Source organism: Lepisma saccharinum, chromosome 3, assembly GCF_977018435.1.
Source record: "Lepisma saccharinum chromosome 3, izLepSacc3.1, whole genome shotgun sequence".
Lineage (NCBI taxonomy): Eukaryota > Metazoa > Arthropoda > Insecta > Zygentoma > Lepismatidae > Lepisma > Lepisma saccharinum.
The window spans coordinates 90,756,373-90,775,582 of record NC_139231.1 but is presented as its reverse complement, the minus strand read 5'-3'; the positions used below and the strand labels follow the sequence as shown (position 1 = coordinate 90,775,582).

Below are 19,210 nucleotides of genomic sequence, written 5' to 3'. Positions count from 1 at the left end.
TGAATGATTTGCAGTTTAAGTTTAAGAAGAGGACACGATTGTTTGTTGTTTGATGACAAAAGAATCTCTGCGGTATTAAGAGATATCGCCGTGATAAGAAACATGTTTATTATTTGGACGAGACATGCTTTAACTCGGAGGGAGCGGGGGGCATACATTGAACCGAACATTGTAGGACACCACTGTGCAAAACCACCACCAGGGCTGAAGAAACAAACAAGAAAAGAAGAGGGGAAGGGGGAGGCTTATTGTTTCACCCACTGGCGACAATGATGTCTTTGTGAAGGTGCATATTTACTGTTCCGAGCAAAGAAAGGGTGATTATCAGCAAGAAATGGACAGACCAAGATTTGAATCCTGGTTTGAAGTGATTCATAAATTCATCCTGAAGTGATTCATAAATTGAAACCAGAGTAAGAGCAGCAGACGATGCACCTGATTGTCACCAATAACAAATCATGCTCTTTTTTTGCTGGTATAACTTGAAGTGCGTGTCTCTTACAGTAATGGATGTATTGCGAATGAAGTAACGAAGTTTTTCATAAATGTATTTCTTTCTAAACCAAAAACAATAATTTGTCATTAAATTCAAGAGGAGCCTATCGTTGTTTACTTTTATCTTTGTTTATTTTTATTTTTGCGTGCTCGAAATGTTTAGAAGTTATTTCACATTTATATTAAGTAATGACACATTTAATAAATCTATGCGCAGAAAGTACTTCTAAAATTTTATGTTTCAGGAGACAAAAAGAAGCAAAAATACATTCTGCTTGACATGCATGCGGGTTTTGATGTGTTGTGCGGTTGGTAATATTCTGGATTTTCTCAGTGCCTACAATGTAAGCAGCTCGGCGGTTGAGGCAAGACTGGCACGGAAGATTCGGAGCGCAGTTCTCACGCGGATTGATACATAAAACCTGTTGCAAACTTAGTTTGACATTTGGCTTAGTAATAACAGATATTACATCCATTCAATATAAAATGGCCAACATGTCATGCAGAGTTGGCGGAGCAATAAAGACACTGCCAAAGTTTAATCACAGAAAATTTAGAATATTTAAAGTGCAGATTTGGAGACGAAGTTATGTAAAACTTCAACAAGATCAGCTGTTTAATGCACTTTAATATATCAGAGATTACTGAAATCATATTCTAAGCAAAAGTACTACACTATTTCTAATTGTGACTAGAGTTAGAAATGGTTAGTAGAAAAAACTCTTTTTCTTTTCTCCTTAATTTCTTTTTAGAAAAAAAAGATTTCCCCCACCCCACATATTTTTCTCAATTCAATGAACTTACATAAATACACATTAACATAATTTTTCATTAGCTTTAATTTCTCTACCTAATGCAAAACACACACTTTTTTTTTTAATTTTAAATACAAATTGCACCATGCAATTATGGCGACATACAATAAAACAACTAGGACTGAGCTGAGGACATGTCTAATGTTGCCAATGCCTAAACACTGTACAACTGAATTTCTTTCAAAATGCCAATTAATATTTTAATATTCCATTTCAATTATATTATATCAATTTTCTAAAGTTTGGCTTTAAAATATAAAGAATTGCATTGGAATCAAGGTCGATTAACTTAAATCAGGTTCATTTAAATCAGGTATTTTTTTAAAAAATCACTGATTCAAATCATTTTAATTAAATAATTTATAGAATAATGTACATTTGGATTTTGCAGATATCAGAATCACTTTTAGTGAAAGTACATTAATCCCATAATCATTTAACGGTGTATATTAGGCTCTAAGATAGGAAAATAAAGGAAATAAAATATACAGGGTGCTCGGAAATTCCCCTTACAAACTCCTAGGGCTAGTAGAAAGGACTGAGTGAACAATATTTGGAATAGGGACCCATGTCTGGCTACAACCATGACAATGTGTTGGATGTGCCTGTGTTGGTGTGCAACCGGGTAGGCAGTACATGACATCCGAATATCACCTGATGACCTAAAGTGTAATCATTTATTACAACCATGTTACGTAAGGTACAGAATTGAATGATGTGTGACAGTACATAATACAAACAAATTTATTTGGTAACAATGCCAAGGGAACAACAAATAAACGTACTATTCATTGATCACAATAACACTTGTGTCGACAGTGGAACGCAAGAATTTGTTTCTGTCTTATGCACTGGATGTGTCACATACGGCACTGCTCAACTACAACAGTGGCTCGATATGACGACCACCAACGTCGTTGCACACATTATACCGACGAATCATTTTCCGGTACACTTGCTCCATCACACCGATGTCCCGTTAGTTTCTTGTGCAACGACCAGACCTCTTGCCAGCAGTTCTTCCTCTGTCTCTACATGAGTTTCGTACACCATACTCTTCATACGACCCCACAAGAAATAGTCCAATGGCATTAAATCCGACGATCGTGGGGGCCACGCGGTTGGATCACCTCGGCCTATCCATCTTTGCCAGAATCTTCGGTTAAGATGTCTCCGAACGTCACGTGTAAAGTGAGGCGGTGCGCCATCGTGCTGAAACCACAGTTCCTGACGGACGTTCAATGGCACAGTATCCAAGAACAGGGCCAATACTTCCTGTAGGAAGATCAAGTATGCGGCACCCGTTAGCCTGGCTCGATACCATCAAGTGATCTTCTGACGTCATGTACTGCCTGCCAGTTGAATACCAGCGCAGGCACATTCAACACGTTGTCATGGTTGTAGCACGGAAACGAAACGTTTCCGGACATGGGTTCCTATTCCAAATATTGTCTACTTAGTCCCCTCTACTAGCCCTAGGAGTTTGTAAGGGGAATTTCCGAGCACCCTGTATGTACTGATGGTGTCAAGCCCATATGAAATGAAATGTAAACACACATTTCTCTCGATTTAAAAATAAATAATTTTTATAGGCAGAAATAGCAATATTTTGTGTAGAAAATTACACAAAATAGTAATCACGTTAAACCATAAATAGTGTCATTATCATTAAACTGTAAATAAACATGGTAGCTGATATTTTTCAAAGAATCATTAAAAAATCTCCAAATTCAGGTACAAATACTATAAAAATATTTAAGTTACTATTTTAAGTTACAATTATAGACATCCAGAATGTTTTATTTTCGCTGGAAGAAAAGTTACTGAAATTATTATTAGTTTCAATAACACATTCAACAATATTTTCATAGTAGGTACAGTATCAGAAAAATGTATATCTAGGTATATTTTTTATTTGCTTTAATCAAACTGTTAAAATATTTTACAGGGCTATTTAGTAGAAAAGGCCTTTCTATATAAAAAAAACATATCTATATGTAGAGTTGGAAATGGTTGGAAAAAAAACAGTTTTTTCCGTGGCTTTTTTGGTTGGACTTTTTTCAGAAAAGTGTATTTAAATCAATGAAAATACAAGGGTGGCAGTATTTTTCCTGTTCCATAGTTTTCGTTTATCTTTCTACTGTAAAATCTACACTCATTTCTAAATATAAAACACAATTTACAATATGAAATTCATAGCTAGACATAAACAGTATTTTCAAGAAAGCTGGCTTTTTTGAATGTGCGGTTCTTTCCGAGTGTTATCTTTATATTTCAATAGGTTGATTAAATATATCTATGTAGTATAAACATATTAACATAACTAGAGTAGTTTTGTATGTGTTTTTAATATAACCTAATAATATATGATATGATTTTCAATGTTTGAATTTGTTATACGAACACATAATAATAATAATAACCCGTAGCTCTACAGCCCTTGAAGGGCCTAGGCCGATCTCCTGACTGCCAGTCTCCCTCCAACAATCCTGCTTAGATGTGTAGAGATCTTCAACCAGTAATGGGATGATGTGGGGTCAGCATGTCAAAACCCCAGCCATTGTAGGTTTCAGAGACCAGGTTACGCTACTCACTCGTAGCTCCCCAATTTCCTCACGATGGTGGGTTGCCACCGAGCCTATACGCAGGCCAAGGAGCTAGGTGGAATCAAACCCATGCCATCCCGCAGTCGGAGTCCAAAGCACAGCACCTTAGACCGCACAGCCATGGAGGAGAACATACGTACACGTACATGAAGCAATAAAGAAAATACTGCTCTACCTTTTGCAAATCTAGTATCAAATCTCTTTACACTAAATTTTGTGTTCAGTAAAATATATTTGGCCTTTCCAGTACATCATGTATAATTTGGTTAAATGGCCACTAAACCTGGTCACGGAGCAACTAGTGATGTATTTTGCCTGGTTGTTGTAGTGGTTCTCAACCTTTGTGAGACTGCAACCCAGTAAATTTATTTCTAACAAGTCTATGCTCTGATCCTAACAATTTCACTCAAATAAATTTCTGATATTTCAAGTTTACATGCAAATTAATATGCAATCTTAATTAATATTAACATATCAAGCAAGGCATAATCATAGTTCAATTATGTGTAGACTTACTGTCAAATATAAAATTAGATTTCAATTATAGTCGTAAACCCCTGGGTGCAACAGATCTTTTGTGGCCCGACAGTTGAAAAAACTGTCACTAAAACTGAAGTAGAAACAATAAGAATGGCCGCTAATGCCCAAAAAAAAAAACCTAGTTTGAAATGAGATCCGAAACACTCTGCCTCCACCAAGGATTGAACCTCAGACCCCTTCTTATTACAAGGCAACAGCATTACTTTATTCCACTCCAGAGATCATTCATTTAAAAAAGGAACCTTCTATCAAAAAGTCGTCCTTTTTCCATCAATAGTACTTGCAAGTTGTTCTCTGTGATTTACAGGTTAAATGAAATCTTAATCTCTATGAAGTACCTGACAATCTTGTTAAGTATAGAGAACATTCAGACCGAAGCAACACATGACAATTGGTGCTGTCAAATTGAAGTGACATGGGTCTCTTCAGTCTATAAGCAAGAATCAACTACGCATGCACAAACAAGACCGAAGTGGCATGATGCACGCCATTCAGAAAACAGTACAGTCCGAACAACATGCAAGTAACATGTTTAGCTCGTTGTCGCACTTCGGTTCAAAGGTCTACTTCCAAGTGACACATGTCACTTGTTGCTTCGGTCTGAAAGTTCCCTGAGAAAAAGGTACAGGCCAAGTGACAAACGACACTTGCAGCTTATGTTGCTTCAGTTCGAAAGGTTGCATTTACTTCTAAGGATTGGTTTCCAAGAGCCATTTGACGCTTCCGTATCAAAGCTCCGTTAAACAGGATATACACACACATTCACGTAATAACTATGTATACTTCTGCATGTGTGTTGTGACATTGAATATTTTTATATTAACATTTGTTTAATATTTTATGACATCAACATTTAAATTGAGACACAAACATATAAAACGTTGTTTTAAGTTCATTTCATGGTTCAGATGTGCTCATCAGGACTACACGTTTAGTTTTAACCCTAGCTTATCAGTGCCGAACAAGAAACTTACATATTAGGGGGCAACTCACAGGCCCACACATTTTTTTTATCACTAAAATTCAATAAACCATTTAATTATTGAATCATTGCTTCCTTTGCTGATTATATACGTGCAGTTATTTATAAATTATAATATTACAAAAATTACTATCATTAATAAAAAATAATAACCAATTATTGCATGAGTGTCACAATATATTATTTTATCATTCACTAAAACTCACAAAATCCATCATAATTTTTTAGTTACGCTTTTTAGTTTGCAGAAGTGCAGTTGTTTATTAAATATAATTATTACAATAATTACCAACCAAATAAAGAAATATTGGAAACATCCTAGGAAACAATGTAATTTCTTTTCAAACAGTTGAAAAATCTAAAAAATAGAGGTGGTAGGCCTCGGTAGGCTAGGGTTAAAATTTTATCTGAACCATTATGCAATATGTGTTCACTAGGATTGGCCAATATCTGTCTCTTAGCTGCCACATCATGTAACTTTCTTTAGCAAGTTGTAAAATATGGCACTACAAACCTGTAAATTCATAACAGTAACTTCAAGTGAAATAGGTTAGCTGTAATTGGTAAATAGCCAGAAAACCCAAAATTTCCATTTTTTTCCAAAAAAGCCGGCCTTATATCGAAAAAAAAGTCCATTCAAAAAAGCCGGCTTTCTTGAAACTCTATCTATAAGTACAGTGCCAAAAACCATAGAAGCAATTTTAAGCGAGTTTTTTAAAAAACAAACAAAAATTATTTTTTAAATAAAAATCATGATTTTTATCCACCCTGATTGGAATAGTAAAATAGTTTTTATTTAGCACACGATACACTATTCAACAGTTCCGCACCGCACTGCTTTGTGCTCCGAATACAGGACGTGTGCAGGTTCGAGTCTACTGGGAGAAGCGTAGCAACTTTTCTCCTGAAATTTGGGCCTGTGTATGGGACCAGTGGCTATGAATGAGTACCCAGTCATGGAAACCTACAACATCGACAGAGGTTCGTAATGCTGACCACACGTCACCCCGTAACTGGTTGGAAGATCTACCACCTCGGCAGGTGGGAGTGAGGCCAGCAGTCAGTAGGAAGGCCCTGGCCCTCACAGGCTGTTATGCCACGGGTTATTTGCTACACTTTTCAACAAATATTGATGTAAAATAAGTAAAAAGCTTGAATTATGTATAATTTCCAAGGTAATTGTTGTGCAGTATTTTTGAGGACTTATGAAATGCCTGAACTCCAAAAAAATGTCAGCCAGTATCTGTGAATAAATCCAAATGGACATTCTCTAATACTGACATCCATCGCTTTAGTAAAGACTTAAAAGAACACCATGAATCCACCAATGTATCAGACAAAAACTGACCTATTACTGTGCCATTCTATGTAAAGTGTGTGCTCAACCACTGGTTTCTAGACTATATTGACACAATTTGTTACAATGTATATCGTTAGTAGTTCAAAATTACCCTAAATTGATTTCTAATGCTATCTGTTTGCAAGTGATGATCATTATTGTTTCAGCACACATGTCAACTTTTTTAAATTTGGAATAATTTAGTTGCTGTTGCAATTCGATAAAGGATATAATACAACTCCTTAATTCTTAAAAATGAAATTTCAACAATTCAAAATTGTGATTTTTCAAAATAATTAAACTCACAATATTTTTACATGAGGGTTCTGCAATTTGGCCCTATTTTTTTTTTTTTCATTTATTTTACTTCACATTTCTGCCACTTTTGGCTAATCGTGAAGATGAGGATGATATGATAAAATTGATGAAGGAACACTCACAAAGCACACCCATGCCGAGGTCGGGATTCGAAACAAAGACCCCTGGCTTCATAGGGTGCTATGCTAACCACTCCGCCACAGAGGGCTATAATTTGGCCCTTGGAGGAACATGAAGCTACTAGTCAGAGTTAAAATACTTAACCCATAGAGGGTCCTAAACTTTCCAATATTTCAACACCATCCCAGCAGCTGCAACTTCGAAGCAATTATATCTTACGTTCTCTTTCCTCTGGGTCATTCCAAGCCAAAAAAAAAAAGTGTCATTTCTGACCTGACCATCTCGGATTTTTCTGAAACTCTACTATTTGGTAGCCTTCATGAAGATATGAAATCCGGATGAAAAAATACACTTATACTAACTAAATTGTTTTTCTTTAATTATCCCAAAATCGTCCCAACTTCAAATTTGGTTATGTTATAGTGTAACCGTGTGTTAACAATATATTTCAGTTACAAGGAAATTGCAGATATGCATCTTCAAAAGTTCAAGGTCCAAAGGTCAAAGTGGATGACCTTGAAAATATTTTGTTCTAAATATAGTGATGTGATACACCGTTGGAAAGCTTATTTCATGTCCTTTCAAACAAGACTACAACAGCTCTCTACGTCAATTAGGGTAAGAGCAATTATTCATGCAAATCTCTGGCGCAGACTAAACATCGACAATTTTTTGTATTTTCAAGCCCCCAAAACTCCATAAATACACCACACAGGAAGCTACAATTTCTCAGGATTTCATATCTTCATCAGGAATACCAAATAGTAGAGTTTCAGAAAATTCTGAGATGGTTGGGTTGTGGACTTTCTTGATTTGGCATGGAATGACCCCTCTAAATTAATACAACATGTTGAAATCGCACATAAATAAGCATACATTTACAATTTCAAAATGAGTAAATATGCATTTATATCTTATTAGTTATTACTAAGGAACTTATAAAATTTATAGCTACTGAAAATTTTGAAAGCAGTTTCTTGAACCTGAATCTTCATGATAGAAACATCAGACAAGATTTTAAGTGTTTTAGTGTTTCTTATTTATTGAAAATATATTAAATATAAAGAATGTCCTGTCTCAGATATATTTATTCTTTTAGTAAAAATATATGTATTTTAACATTATCAACCTAGAGATTAATTATATTCTGCTGTCATTCTATAATAGTGGTGGAGATAAACTGCAATCAGATATTATCACTTCTCAATTCCTTGTAGATATAACTCAAATGTAGTTTGTTTTTCAATAAGTGAAGCATGTATTTCAGACCTCATACATATGCAGAAACATCCTTTTCATGTGATCATGTACAAAATAATTTCTATGGCTTACCTGGGCCCTGAGCCAGTTCTGGAAAATACTTCTTCTTGTTGTTGTTACACACTACTATAGGTTCCAATTTTGGAAGGCACAGCATGGCCACAATTTCTGAAGGGGTGGGGGGGGGGCAGATATTACATACATAATAAAATATTGTTTATGTCATTCTTTCCCCATTTGAAGTTGGTACCACTGATAAAGTTGATCACTATGAAATTCTACTTAACATTGTCAGCAATAATAAACTGGTTGGAATTCCACACTCATTAATTTCACATTAAAATACACTTACCTATTCTGTGAGTATTTAAAACCAGGCATAAATTTTCAATTGTATGCATAAAGTTTCGTGTTTTCACGATGTAAATTGGATCTTTTTGTTGTTTTTTTTTAAAATTAATTTCAAACTGACACGTTCCTGCTGCTGTATCCTCAGTAAATGAAGGCAGTGGGCCTTCAAAATTAAATAATCGAAAGAAGAAAAAAAACACCCTTCCAATTTGCACTTTGAAAATACGAAACTTTGCGCATGCAATATTAAAAGCTGTGTTTACAGGATGCAGGATGCATCATGCATAAATTTTCAGAATGCAATCAATTGCCATGGTTCATGAAAACTATACATTTATGAAAAAAAAATCTTCTAGCATATACAGGGTGTGGCTAAATCTTAAAGGCAAATTACCAGTAATGCTCTATTCTGAAATAATTATTGAAAAACAGAAATTTTTCATACATACATGAAAACTGATCAGGAAACTTCCATATGCCTGTGCTGCCTCCAGAAGTGTTAAACGCAAAGAAATTAACACTTATTGGATATGGATCCTTCCAAACCAGGAAAGGTTCTGAATTTCCACTCTTTCCAACACTCACAGTTCCACTAACAATGTTTATCCAAAATCCACGAAACTGGGAATCACACAGAATCTTGTCTGCTTCACAAAATGCCAGGAACATGTTGTCTGGAGGTCGGCGAATTGCACAATATTTATTTTCGCCCTCTCCAATGCCTATTTCATAAGCTGCTTCATTTGGAGAAGGATATTCACTCTGTGTCAGCCGTATCTGAACATCGCTGGAAGCTTTGACCTCAAAACTCAACTTATAGCTCTCAGTAACCAAAGGGAAGAAGGTAAGATCAGCTCCTCCTCCTCCATCTTCAGCTGTAGAATAACAAATAAAGTACATGAATACTCTTAAGTCATCCTTACATACAAATTTGTTCTAAAACATTACCAACCTTCGTAATGCAACATACATTCTTTAAGGAACAAAGACAGCCAACTGAGTGCATGGCACATAGTCAGCTCATCATAAAACCTAGAAATTTATTCCAAGGTACACAATTCTGAAGTTGGTGCATCAAGGAAGACAATTTTACTAGTATACATTCAATTCAATTCAATGGTCTTTATTCTTGGGCAAGGTTCAGCAAATGCTGATCTACCACCTAACCCGACAAAGAAAGATGTAGCAGATTACATAGGTACATTATTATACATGAAGATTATAAGACACTACAGAAATAATTTTTTTAAAAAAGTGAAATTATATATAAAAAAACTACTTCTACACAAAGAAAATCACAAAAAGAAAACAGATGACGAAATACCTATATACGGTGTGTGTGTTGAAAAAAATATATAATATACATGAATTATTACTTCATTTCGGTCCAGTTTCTTTTTTTCAATAATTCACAAGAAACAGTTTTTAATCATATGTGGTCTAACTTTGCTTCTGATCATCAATCAGTGACTCATATACTGCCCTACGAAAGTGTTTGTAGTTCAGTAGTTTTATTTCGTTCGGGAGTGCATTCCAGATTTTAGGTGTCACGTAACTAAATGAAGATTGCAAAACAGAGGTTCTGCAGCGAGGTATATGGAGATTAGCGGCGTTTCTGGTGGAGTATGAGTGTGATTCACTCCTGGCTTTAAGCTTTACACTCAGATAGTCCAGGATGTCTTTATTGAATGTTGTGTTCTGCATTTCAATTAATATTATGCATTCATTGAGATTAATTTGTTCAAAGAGATCATTGTTTCCGATAATAGTAAATATAGATTTCTTTGAATTTAGAATTATGCCATTTGAATCATACCAGTTGTTTAAATTTTTCAAGTCCTGATTTAATAGTGTAATTACATTTTGTAAATTAAATATATCTGTTGATATATACATTGAGTGTCATCGGCATAACAGTGCACACTACAATATTTCACTGACGTAATCAAGTCAGCAACTGCTAACGTGACTAATAAAGGACCCAGGATTGAACCCTGGAGGCAGTTTATCTGTTAATACACACTGTCGCCTTTCACGGAGATACATCTCGAACCATTTGAGTGCTATTGGGGAAAATTTGTAATACTGTAGCTTTGCAAGAAGTAGTTTATGTGGTAGTGTGTCAAAAGCTTTGCTGACATCAAGTAGAACTAACATTGTTACATGGGATTTGTCTATCCATTGCATGGAAAATATCATCAGTCGTGCTATAGTGAGGACGAAAACTGGATTGTTGCGGGGGAAGAATGTTATAGTCGCCAATGTACTTACAAACTTGATAGTTTACTATTTTTTCAATGATTTTTTGGAGTACTTCCAAAATACTAATGGGGCGAATGTCATTTACAGACCTCAGGTTCTGTTTCTTAGGTATGGGAATGACCTTTGCCTCCTTCCAAGAATGCAGGAAACAGCCTGTGATGAGGGAATAATTAATGATATGTGTTAATGGCGGAAGGATTTGGGGAAGTGAGAGATTTATCATTTTTACAGATATGCCGTCAACTCCGGCCACATTCTGACAACGGATTCATCCACTTCATGAAAACTGAAATCAGCCGCACTATCACTGAAACAGCCAGCGTAATAACTGCTGAGAAACTTTCTCGTGGTTTATTTTCAAGTCGCAGCATACCTTCACAAAGTGATTATTTAGTACATTTGCATCATTTAATGTGGGAGGAAGTTTCCAGATTTTGTTTTTACCACTATAACCCCAATTCCCCATATTTTGCCATATGTGCTTCGAATCATTTGACGAATTTATAATATATTCGAAATACGGTTCTTTATCTTGCCTTACGACCGATGTTGCGAAATTACGTTACCTCTTGTATTTGGTCCAATGTTGAGAATTATTTGTCCGCTTAAATTTCAGTAGGTCGTTATCTCTTAATTTCATGATTAACTTAACATTTTCTGTTATCCAGGGTGCTTTTCTCTTAGTTGCACGAATGGTTTTCAATGGAGCATGTTTATCAAACACCATATTCAATTTTTCGGTGAAGAAACACACTTTACCTTCAATGTTTGCAAATTCCATTGATGTATTCCAATTTATTTTGCTTAGGTCATTTTCGAGGCTGTCTTTCTCTATCGCATTATAGTTTCTGTAAGTAATTGTCGTGCCCTTAGGCTTTGTTTTGCTGAAACGCAGAGACATATGCGAAACAATGATCGGAGTTGCTGACTGGTACAGAGATGCCAGAATTTACATCATCAGATAAGTTATTTATGAAGATTGGATCAATTAAGGTTTGAGTGTTATGCGTTATACGAGAGGGTTCTGTTAAGATTTGGGAGAGATGGAACTGTTCAGCAAGTGACAGGACGTAACGTGTGTCGGGCTCACTTGGCTTAAAAAATCTGTGTTTATGTCACCTAAGATCACTAAATGATGGACTTTGTGATATATATTCGATACAATATCTTCGATGATTGATAATTTGGAGTATAGAATATCACTGGGCCTACAAATGCCACAGATGCCAATACTGCGTTCCTATTGACAGATTATTATTAATATAAATCAAAAGTTTATTAATCTCTTCAGGAGATTAGTTTAATACTGCAAAGCTGACATCTTTCAATATCACATTAACTGTAATATTGAACATTCTTTGCCACAGAGTTCCAGGAAATATGCAAAAGGATGTCTCAATGAAAATATTAACCCGTTGAGCAAAATGAATGATCATTTGCAACTGACCCTCTATAGTGAGTTTCTTGCATCAAATAAAAAAAATTGATTATAATCATTTTATTTTTGCAACTATTATTATTATTATTATTATTATAGTCAGGGATTGGAATGGACTGAAGCAGACAGGAACAGCATTCCAGTTTGTAAATATCTGGAAACTTCACATTCCATCTCATCGCTGATGTAATCTGAGACAAAAAGCAGACAACAGAATGTTAACGAAAGCAAAGCATTCGTTTTCCTGAAAATTTCAATTTTGAGCCCAGACGATAGTACAAAATGCTATATTTTTTTGATTCTCCCATTAATTTTAAGGGGGGTACAATTATTTAAATTTTGTAACTATGTGGATTACACAGTAAAATAAAATAGAATGCAGTCATATACATAAGTCTTTAGCACTATTGTTCATCATTTGAAGTCCCCGGTGGAGGCACCTTGCACAGTGGTTCACATTCCACTTTAAACTATAGGTCCAGTCTCAATTAGCTTAGCTGTGCATAAAGTGGACTTAAAACAATATCATTTTAAGTCAGCCAATGTGTCTTGAGAAAGTACTCAGGCTGTGGTGCTACTCAAAGCAGGAGTGAGGGACCACTTTTGCTCGCTCTTATTCGTTCCAGTCTCCCACCCTGGAAAGTATAGAATTAAATATCATTTCAATGTGACAATAATCATAGAAAATGTATGTGTAAAAATCCACCATGGTAGTTTCAGCCCATAATCATCTATTCATTTTCATATATCACTGTGTATTGGTCAGTTAGATTAAAAAACATTTTAACATGGAGATAATGACTACCTTCACTTAAGTTCTAATTTCACTGAGTCTTTCACTTCACAATCCATAATTGATGGCAACTACCTCAGTCAAACTATGGTTATATGTGAACTCCTGGGCTTCAAGTGTATACCTATCTTTCTGCCTGTTCGAGTGTTATGTGCTAGAGAGGAAAAAGCTGTTATGCTTGGGCAAAAAATGCTCATTGCACTCTACCTAGGTAGTACACACAGAGCTTTGTCACTCTATGTTGCTGGCAGAACAAGCTCGGATAAAAGAAAGAATAGAACCTGCTCAAAGCAAAATTAAATGGAAGGGGGGAGACTTGAGGTTCAAAATAACTATTTAAAGTAGCCAATGGTAACATAAGAAGCAAGTGCCTACTCCAGGAAATCCACTTTTGGAGTATCTCCTTGCACAACATGATGTGCCAAATGTTTCATCTATGCAATGCCCACTGCCTTATCCAGCATTCCTTGCTCTACAATCTATACAGAAAATATAATGATCTAACCAAGCAAATACACATTTTTTGCACATGGAACAATATCATGGAAGGATATCAAGTAAAATTCCTGACTCAGTTTTAATATATAATTTCACTTCTTGTCCATGTTTTTGCAATTTTCTCATCAGCCAAATTATACTGTAATGTACAAAGTGCTGTATTTTAAATAGGGCTGTCAAGTGGCATTTTGTGGGTAATGTGTGGTCATAGCCTGAAATCCATGAGAGTTGTTGGTAGTGGTTCAGAATGTTATATAACACTGGGTATTAATGTGTCTGACAAATTTACAATTCATGATGGGTTAAAACAAGGAGATGTATTATCTCCATTGCTCTTTAATTTTGCCTTAGAATATGCTGTTAGGAAGGTAAAAGAAACTAACGAAGAACTAAAATTAAATGGTGTGACTCAGTTGTTTGCATATACAGATGATGTAGACTTATTAGGGGATGATATAAATACAATTAAGAATAATGCTAAAATATTTTTCAAAACTGCTAAAGAGATAGGTTTGGAAGTTAACAAAGAGAGAACTAAATATATGCTTACAGGCTGAAACCAAGTGTTAGGTAATAATTAAAATCTAATTATTGATAACAACTCGTTTGAACCAGTTTCCAAATTCAAATACTTAGGAGTAATATTAGAAAGTTAAAATTATATTAAAGAGGAAACAAAAAGTAGGCTTAATTCAGGAAATGAATGTTACTTCTCTCTTCATAAACTTTTCTCTTCTCGTTTAATATCTAAGAAACTTAAAAGTTAAAATATACAAAACAGTAATTTTGCCTGTAGTATTATATGGGTGTGAAACTTGGTCCCTTACATTGAAAGAGGATAATAAATTGAGAGTATTTGAAAATAAGATCCTTAGGAAAATATTTGGACCTAAAAGATTGATTGATTGATTTGGTGTTTTAAGTCCACTTTATGCACAGTAAGGCTAATCGGGACTGGACCTACAGTTTAAAGTGGGTTCCGAACCACTATGTGCCTCCACTGGGTATCGAACCCGGGACCCCTTGATTATAAAGCGACGACGCTACCACTGCGCCATGGAGGAGGCCCTTGGACCTAAAAGGGATGAGGAGACAGGTGAGTGGAGAAGGTTACATAATTTAGAACTACATAATTTGTATTGATCTCCAGATATTATTAGAATAATTAAATCAAGAAGACTTAGGTAGGCAGGCCATGTGGCACGAATGGGAGAGGAAATAGGAGTTTACAGGAGTCTTGTTGAGAAACTTGCTGGTAAGAGACCTGTAGGAAGGCCAAGACGAAGATGGAGGGACAACGTTGAGATAGACCTAAAGGAAATTGGTAGGGATGGAAAAGAGTACATAGATCTTGCTCAAGATAGGGACAAATGGAAGGCCTGTGTTGTTGCAGCCATGAACCTTCGGGTTTAAGAAGGCTAGTTAGTTAGTTAGACATAGTAATATTAGGAAGTGCCTTACAAACAGAAAATGTTTGTGGGAGTAAGTTCAAAGCTTGTAGAAACTAACTGGCATAGTTAAAAGCTTCACTAAGTAATGTTTACTTGAGAAATTATGATTTAAATGTAACTTCTATGAGCAGGCATTCTTGGTTTTCAGTTTACTCAGACTAGTTGTCGTGGACTCTCGTGTAACACTCAAATACAGCATGTTTATAAATGAATGGTGCGGTTATCAAATTAATAATAAATCTATTTATTACCTTACACGGGTAAAACCTACACCGTAAGCAGTGGCAACTGTCCAAGTTTCTGATCCATTATTCACAATCCTTCAATATGCGCACATTGGTCACACGACACACATCGATGCGGTAATCAAATTCATTCCATACTCGCTGTAGATCGTTCACCATGATGGTTTGCAGTGCATTAGTTATCCGTTCACAAACTTCCTCCAGGGACACGGGCATTGGCAGTACATAAACTTTGTCTTTAACAAACTCCCAAAGAAAGAAATCGCATGGTGTTAAATCCGGCGAACGGGGTGGCCAGGGTAGAAGGTTGGTGTCTTCTTTTGCAGCACGTCCAATCCAGCGATGGTGAAGAACACGATTAAGAACCCCTCTCACATTCCTCTGAAAATGGGGCGGAGCACCGTCAAGTTGCAAAATGTAATCATCGTAATTGGTGTTAAGCTGGAGTAACAACCAGGTTTCCAACATGTCTAGAAATGATTCACCGGTGACTGTTGCATCTTCGAAGAAAAATGGGCCGTGCACTTGCTCCCGGGAAACCGCACAGAAAACGTTCACTTTTGGAGAGTCACGCTGATGCTCTTTCTGGGTATGTGGTTTCACCTTGCCACTTACATGGAAAGCGGCCTCATCGCTGAAGATGAGTCTTTCTACAAAACCATCTTCTTCTTCCATTTTCAACTGCATCTCTTCACAGAATTCACGCCTTTTAACTTTGACTGTTGGTTTAAGGGCCTGCACTATTCGCAGTTTGTACGGTTTAAAACATATTCGCTTACACAACACCTTCCACACCGTATTCTTTGGCAAGTCCAATTCCCTGCTTGCTTTATTAAGTGACTTCCGAGGACTTCGCTGAAACGCTTGGCGCACTCTTTCAACGTTTTCATCGGACACACGAGGTCGACCAGAACTCTTCCCTTTACACAAGCATTCAGTTTCCATGAACTGTTGGTACCACTGATTTATGTTATTCTTGTGTGGTGGGTCTTTCCTAAACCGTGCACGAAACTCACGTTGCACTGTTACCACAGATCTGGACACCTCAAAACGGAGCACACAGAAAGCCTTTTACTCTTGCAACGCCATCTCGGAACTAACGCTTGCTGCGGAAACTGACTTGACTCGTAATTGACGATGCGGCCCTGCAGCAAGCATGACAAGCAAACAGCAGGTAGCGCATCAAAAACTTGGACAGTTGCCACTGCTTACGGTGTAGGTTTTACCCGTGTAAGGTAATAAATAGATTTATTATTAATTTTTATAACCGCACCATTCATTTATAAACACACTGTACAGTTTTGTACTCAAGGCCAAATATTACATGATCAGGTGTTTAAAGCATTTAGGGGCATTATTTTATCGCTAAGACTGCCAAACCTGACCCACCTAACTGGACCACAAAATGATTTATGGATTATTTTTTTTAAAGCTAAGAGCCCTAAACCTAACCCAACAATGAAATACCCTTTTGAATTCCATGCGCTTGAAGTAGAAGTTAGCAGCACTCTGTATCCAAGACGACAGTAAACGAATGGATGTTCCCTGATGAGTAACTCTGTCACCTTGTAATCAAGGGGTCCCAGGTTGCATCCCTGGTGGAGGCATATGCACAGTGGTTCGGATTTAGATCCCACTTTACACTGTAGTTGAAATCCTGATTAGCATATCTCCGAAATTCTGAGAAAAATTAACGTTTTCAAATAAAAGCAGTGAAGAACTTGAGAAAAACCAGGGTGGCAAATGCAACTTCATTAAAATGATCCCAGATTGTAATTTTTGATAGTGGAAAGTTCTAAATATAGGACATATCTTCTTGTGTACAACCACCCCTAGAAAAGCAGCTATGTACTAGTCACCTTTATTAATTCCAGCCCCTCCTGGAATCTGCATGATGGGGGGGGGGGGTTCAATAGTGGTTCTAATGTAAATATAGATTTTAACCTGATTACCACGGGGTCTCCTTCATAGTATATTGTTAACGCTATCGCCTTGCAATCAAGTGGTTTCGGGTTTGATTACAGATGGGAGGCATATTGTTATTCAAATGGCATGGTAACAGTTCCAAATGTTTAATGATTTTTTGCAAGTTTTATAGAAGCATTACAAAAGTGATTCAGAATACTGGAAGTAAGTTCAAAGCTTGGAGAAACTAATTATTACGGTTAAACGCTTCCGTTAGTATTGTTTACCAGGAAAAATGTGATTTGAAATCTAGCTTGCGCAAGCACGTGTTCTTAGTTTCTGGCCAACTTGCTCACTAGCCTTTGCAGATTTCCATGTGAGGTTCAAAGGGGGTCTCATGTTCGAGACCAGATATTACGTGATCTATTTTTTCAAGCATTTAGGAAAGCTATGTTAATGCTACAAGACCTGTCTAACAATGAAAGAATTTACGAACATTTTTATTAATGCTAAGAGGCCTAAACCTGACTCATCAAACTTAATAATGAAAGCATTTAGACCAGATATACAGTATGTAACATTCTTATTCATACACAAGGTTTTTCAAAGAAAGCTTTAATATCTGAAAGGAAATACACTCTTTTGAAATTGTTTCTTTACAATTCAATAACTAAGATCATTAGGAACATAAAATCTTACCCAAATTCTGTATAACCAATGACAATAATAAATTAAATGAAACTGAAAGAGGAACATGCCATTTTCTGTACAACTTTTCTATTCATACACTTAACAATATAAAAGAAAAAAATTATATTCAGAGCAAATTGACTGACAGTTCTAATACTTTGATGCATATCCTTTGGCTTTAATTACTTCTTGACACCTGTTCTTCATAGAATTAACCAATTTCCAACATGTTTCAGAGCTTATTTTATTCCACTCGGCTTGCACAAGTTTTCAACTCTTGTTTGGACTTGACGCCTGCTTTATGGACTCACCTCTTCAAAACTGCCCATAAATGCTCAATGGGATTTAAGTCTGGACTTTGAGCTGGTGTTTGTAGTAGTTTGGGCACATTCCATATTAGCCAATTCATGTTAACTCACGGCTTATGCTTACTGTCATTGTCTTGTTGGAATCTGTAGATAGGTGGCATGTCCATTTTTTGTGCACTCTGCTATATATTGTTCTTCAATATATCCAAATAGACATATGCATCCATGATACCATCAATAAAATGGATGGTACCAACACCTTTGGATGACATACAGCCCCAAATCATTAATGACCCATCACAGTGCTTAACTGTTGGAACTGTGTTAATGTGATCATTGTCTTTATTTGATTTCCTCCAGACCCTATTTAGCCCATCTGCTCCATATACACTGGTCAAAACAATTAGGGGAGCAAGCAAGAAATCCCAAAACCAAAGTTGGAATCTCAAAAGTAGCAATGTATGTTGATGAAGTGAGTGTGTCCTCAACCAGTACAATTCATCTGTGATGAATCATCAGCATGAAGAGCTCTAGTGACACCATAAGGCACGTGGCAGAATTTGTGATATGAGGAGCAATCACGAGGTCACTTGGGAACATCGGTTGTTTGGTGCTGGCAGACCGTAAGTGCAGGTGGGATTCAGTTGAGTAGTGTTGAATAGGAACGATGGTAGAACAACACGATTTAGGGGTCTAGCGCGTGGAGAGCCATTGGGAGGATGGAAGCAGGGCAAACACAACGTGAGGTGGCTGCAGCCCTTGGTGTGTCATGCAGTGTCATTTCCAGGTTGTGG

At 36.4% G+C, this 19,210-nt stretch overlaps 1 protein-coding gene across 2 annotated transcripts in view; it reads right to left on the bottom strand.

The window, feature by feature from the left end:
* Positions 1-19,210, bottom strand: part of LOC145985237 (uncharacterized) — a 78,159-nt gene that overhangs the window by 51,175 nt on the left and 7,774 nt on the right. For both annotated transcript variants that reach the window (XM_083119005.1, XM_083119004.1), the window contains exon 2: positions 9,276-9,701. In XM_083119005.1, the coding sequence (XP_082975131.1) occupies positions 9,276-9,701 (426 nt within the window). The remainder of the gene's footprint in view (positions 1-9,275; positions 9,702-19,210) is intronic.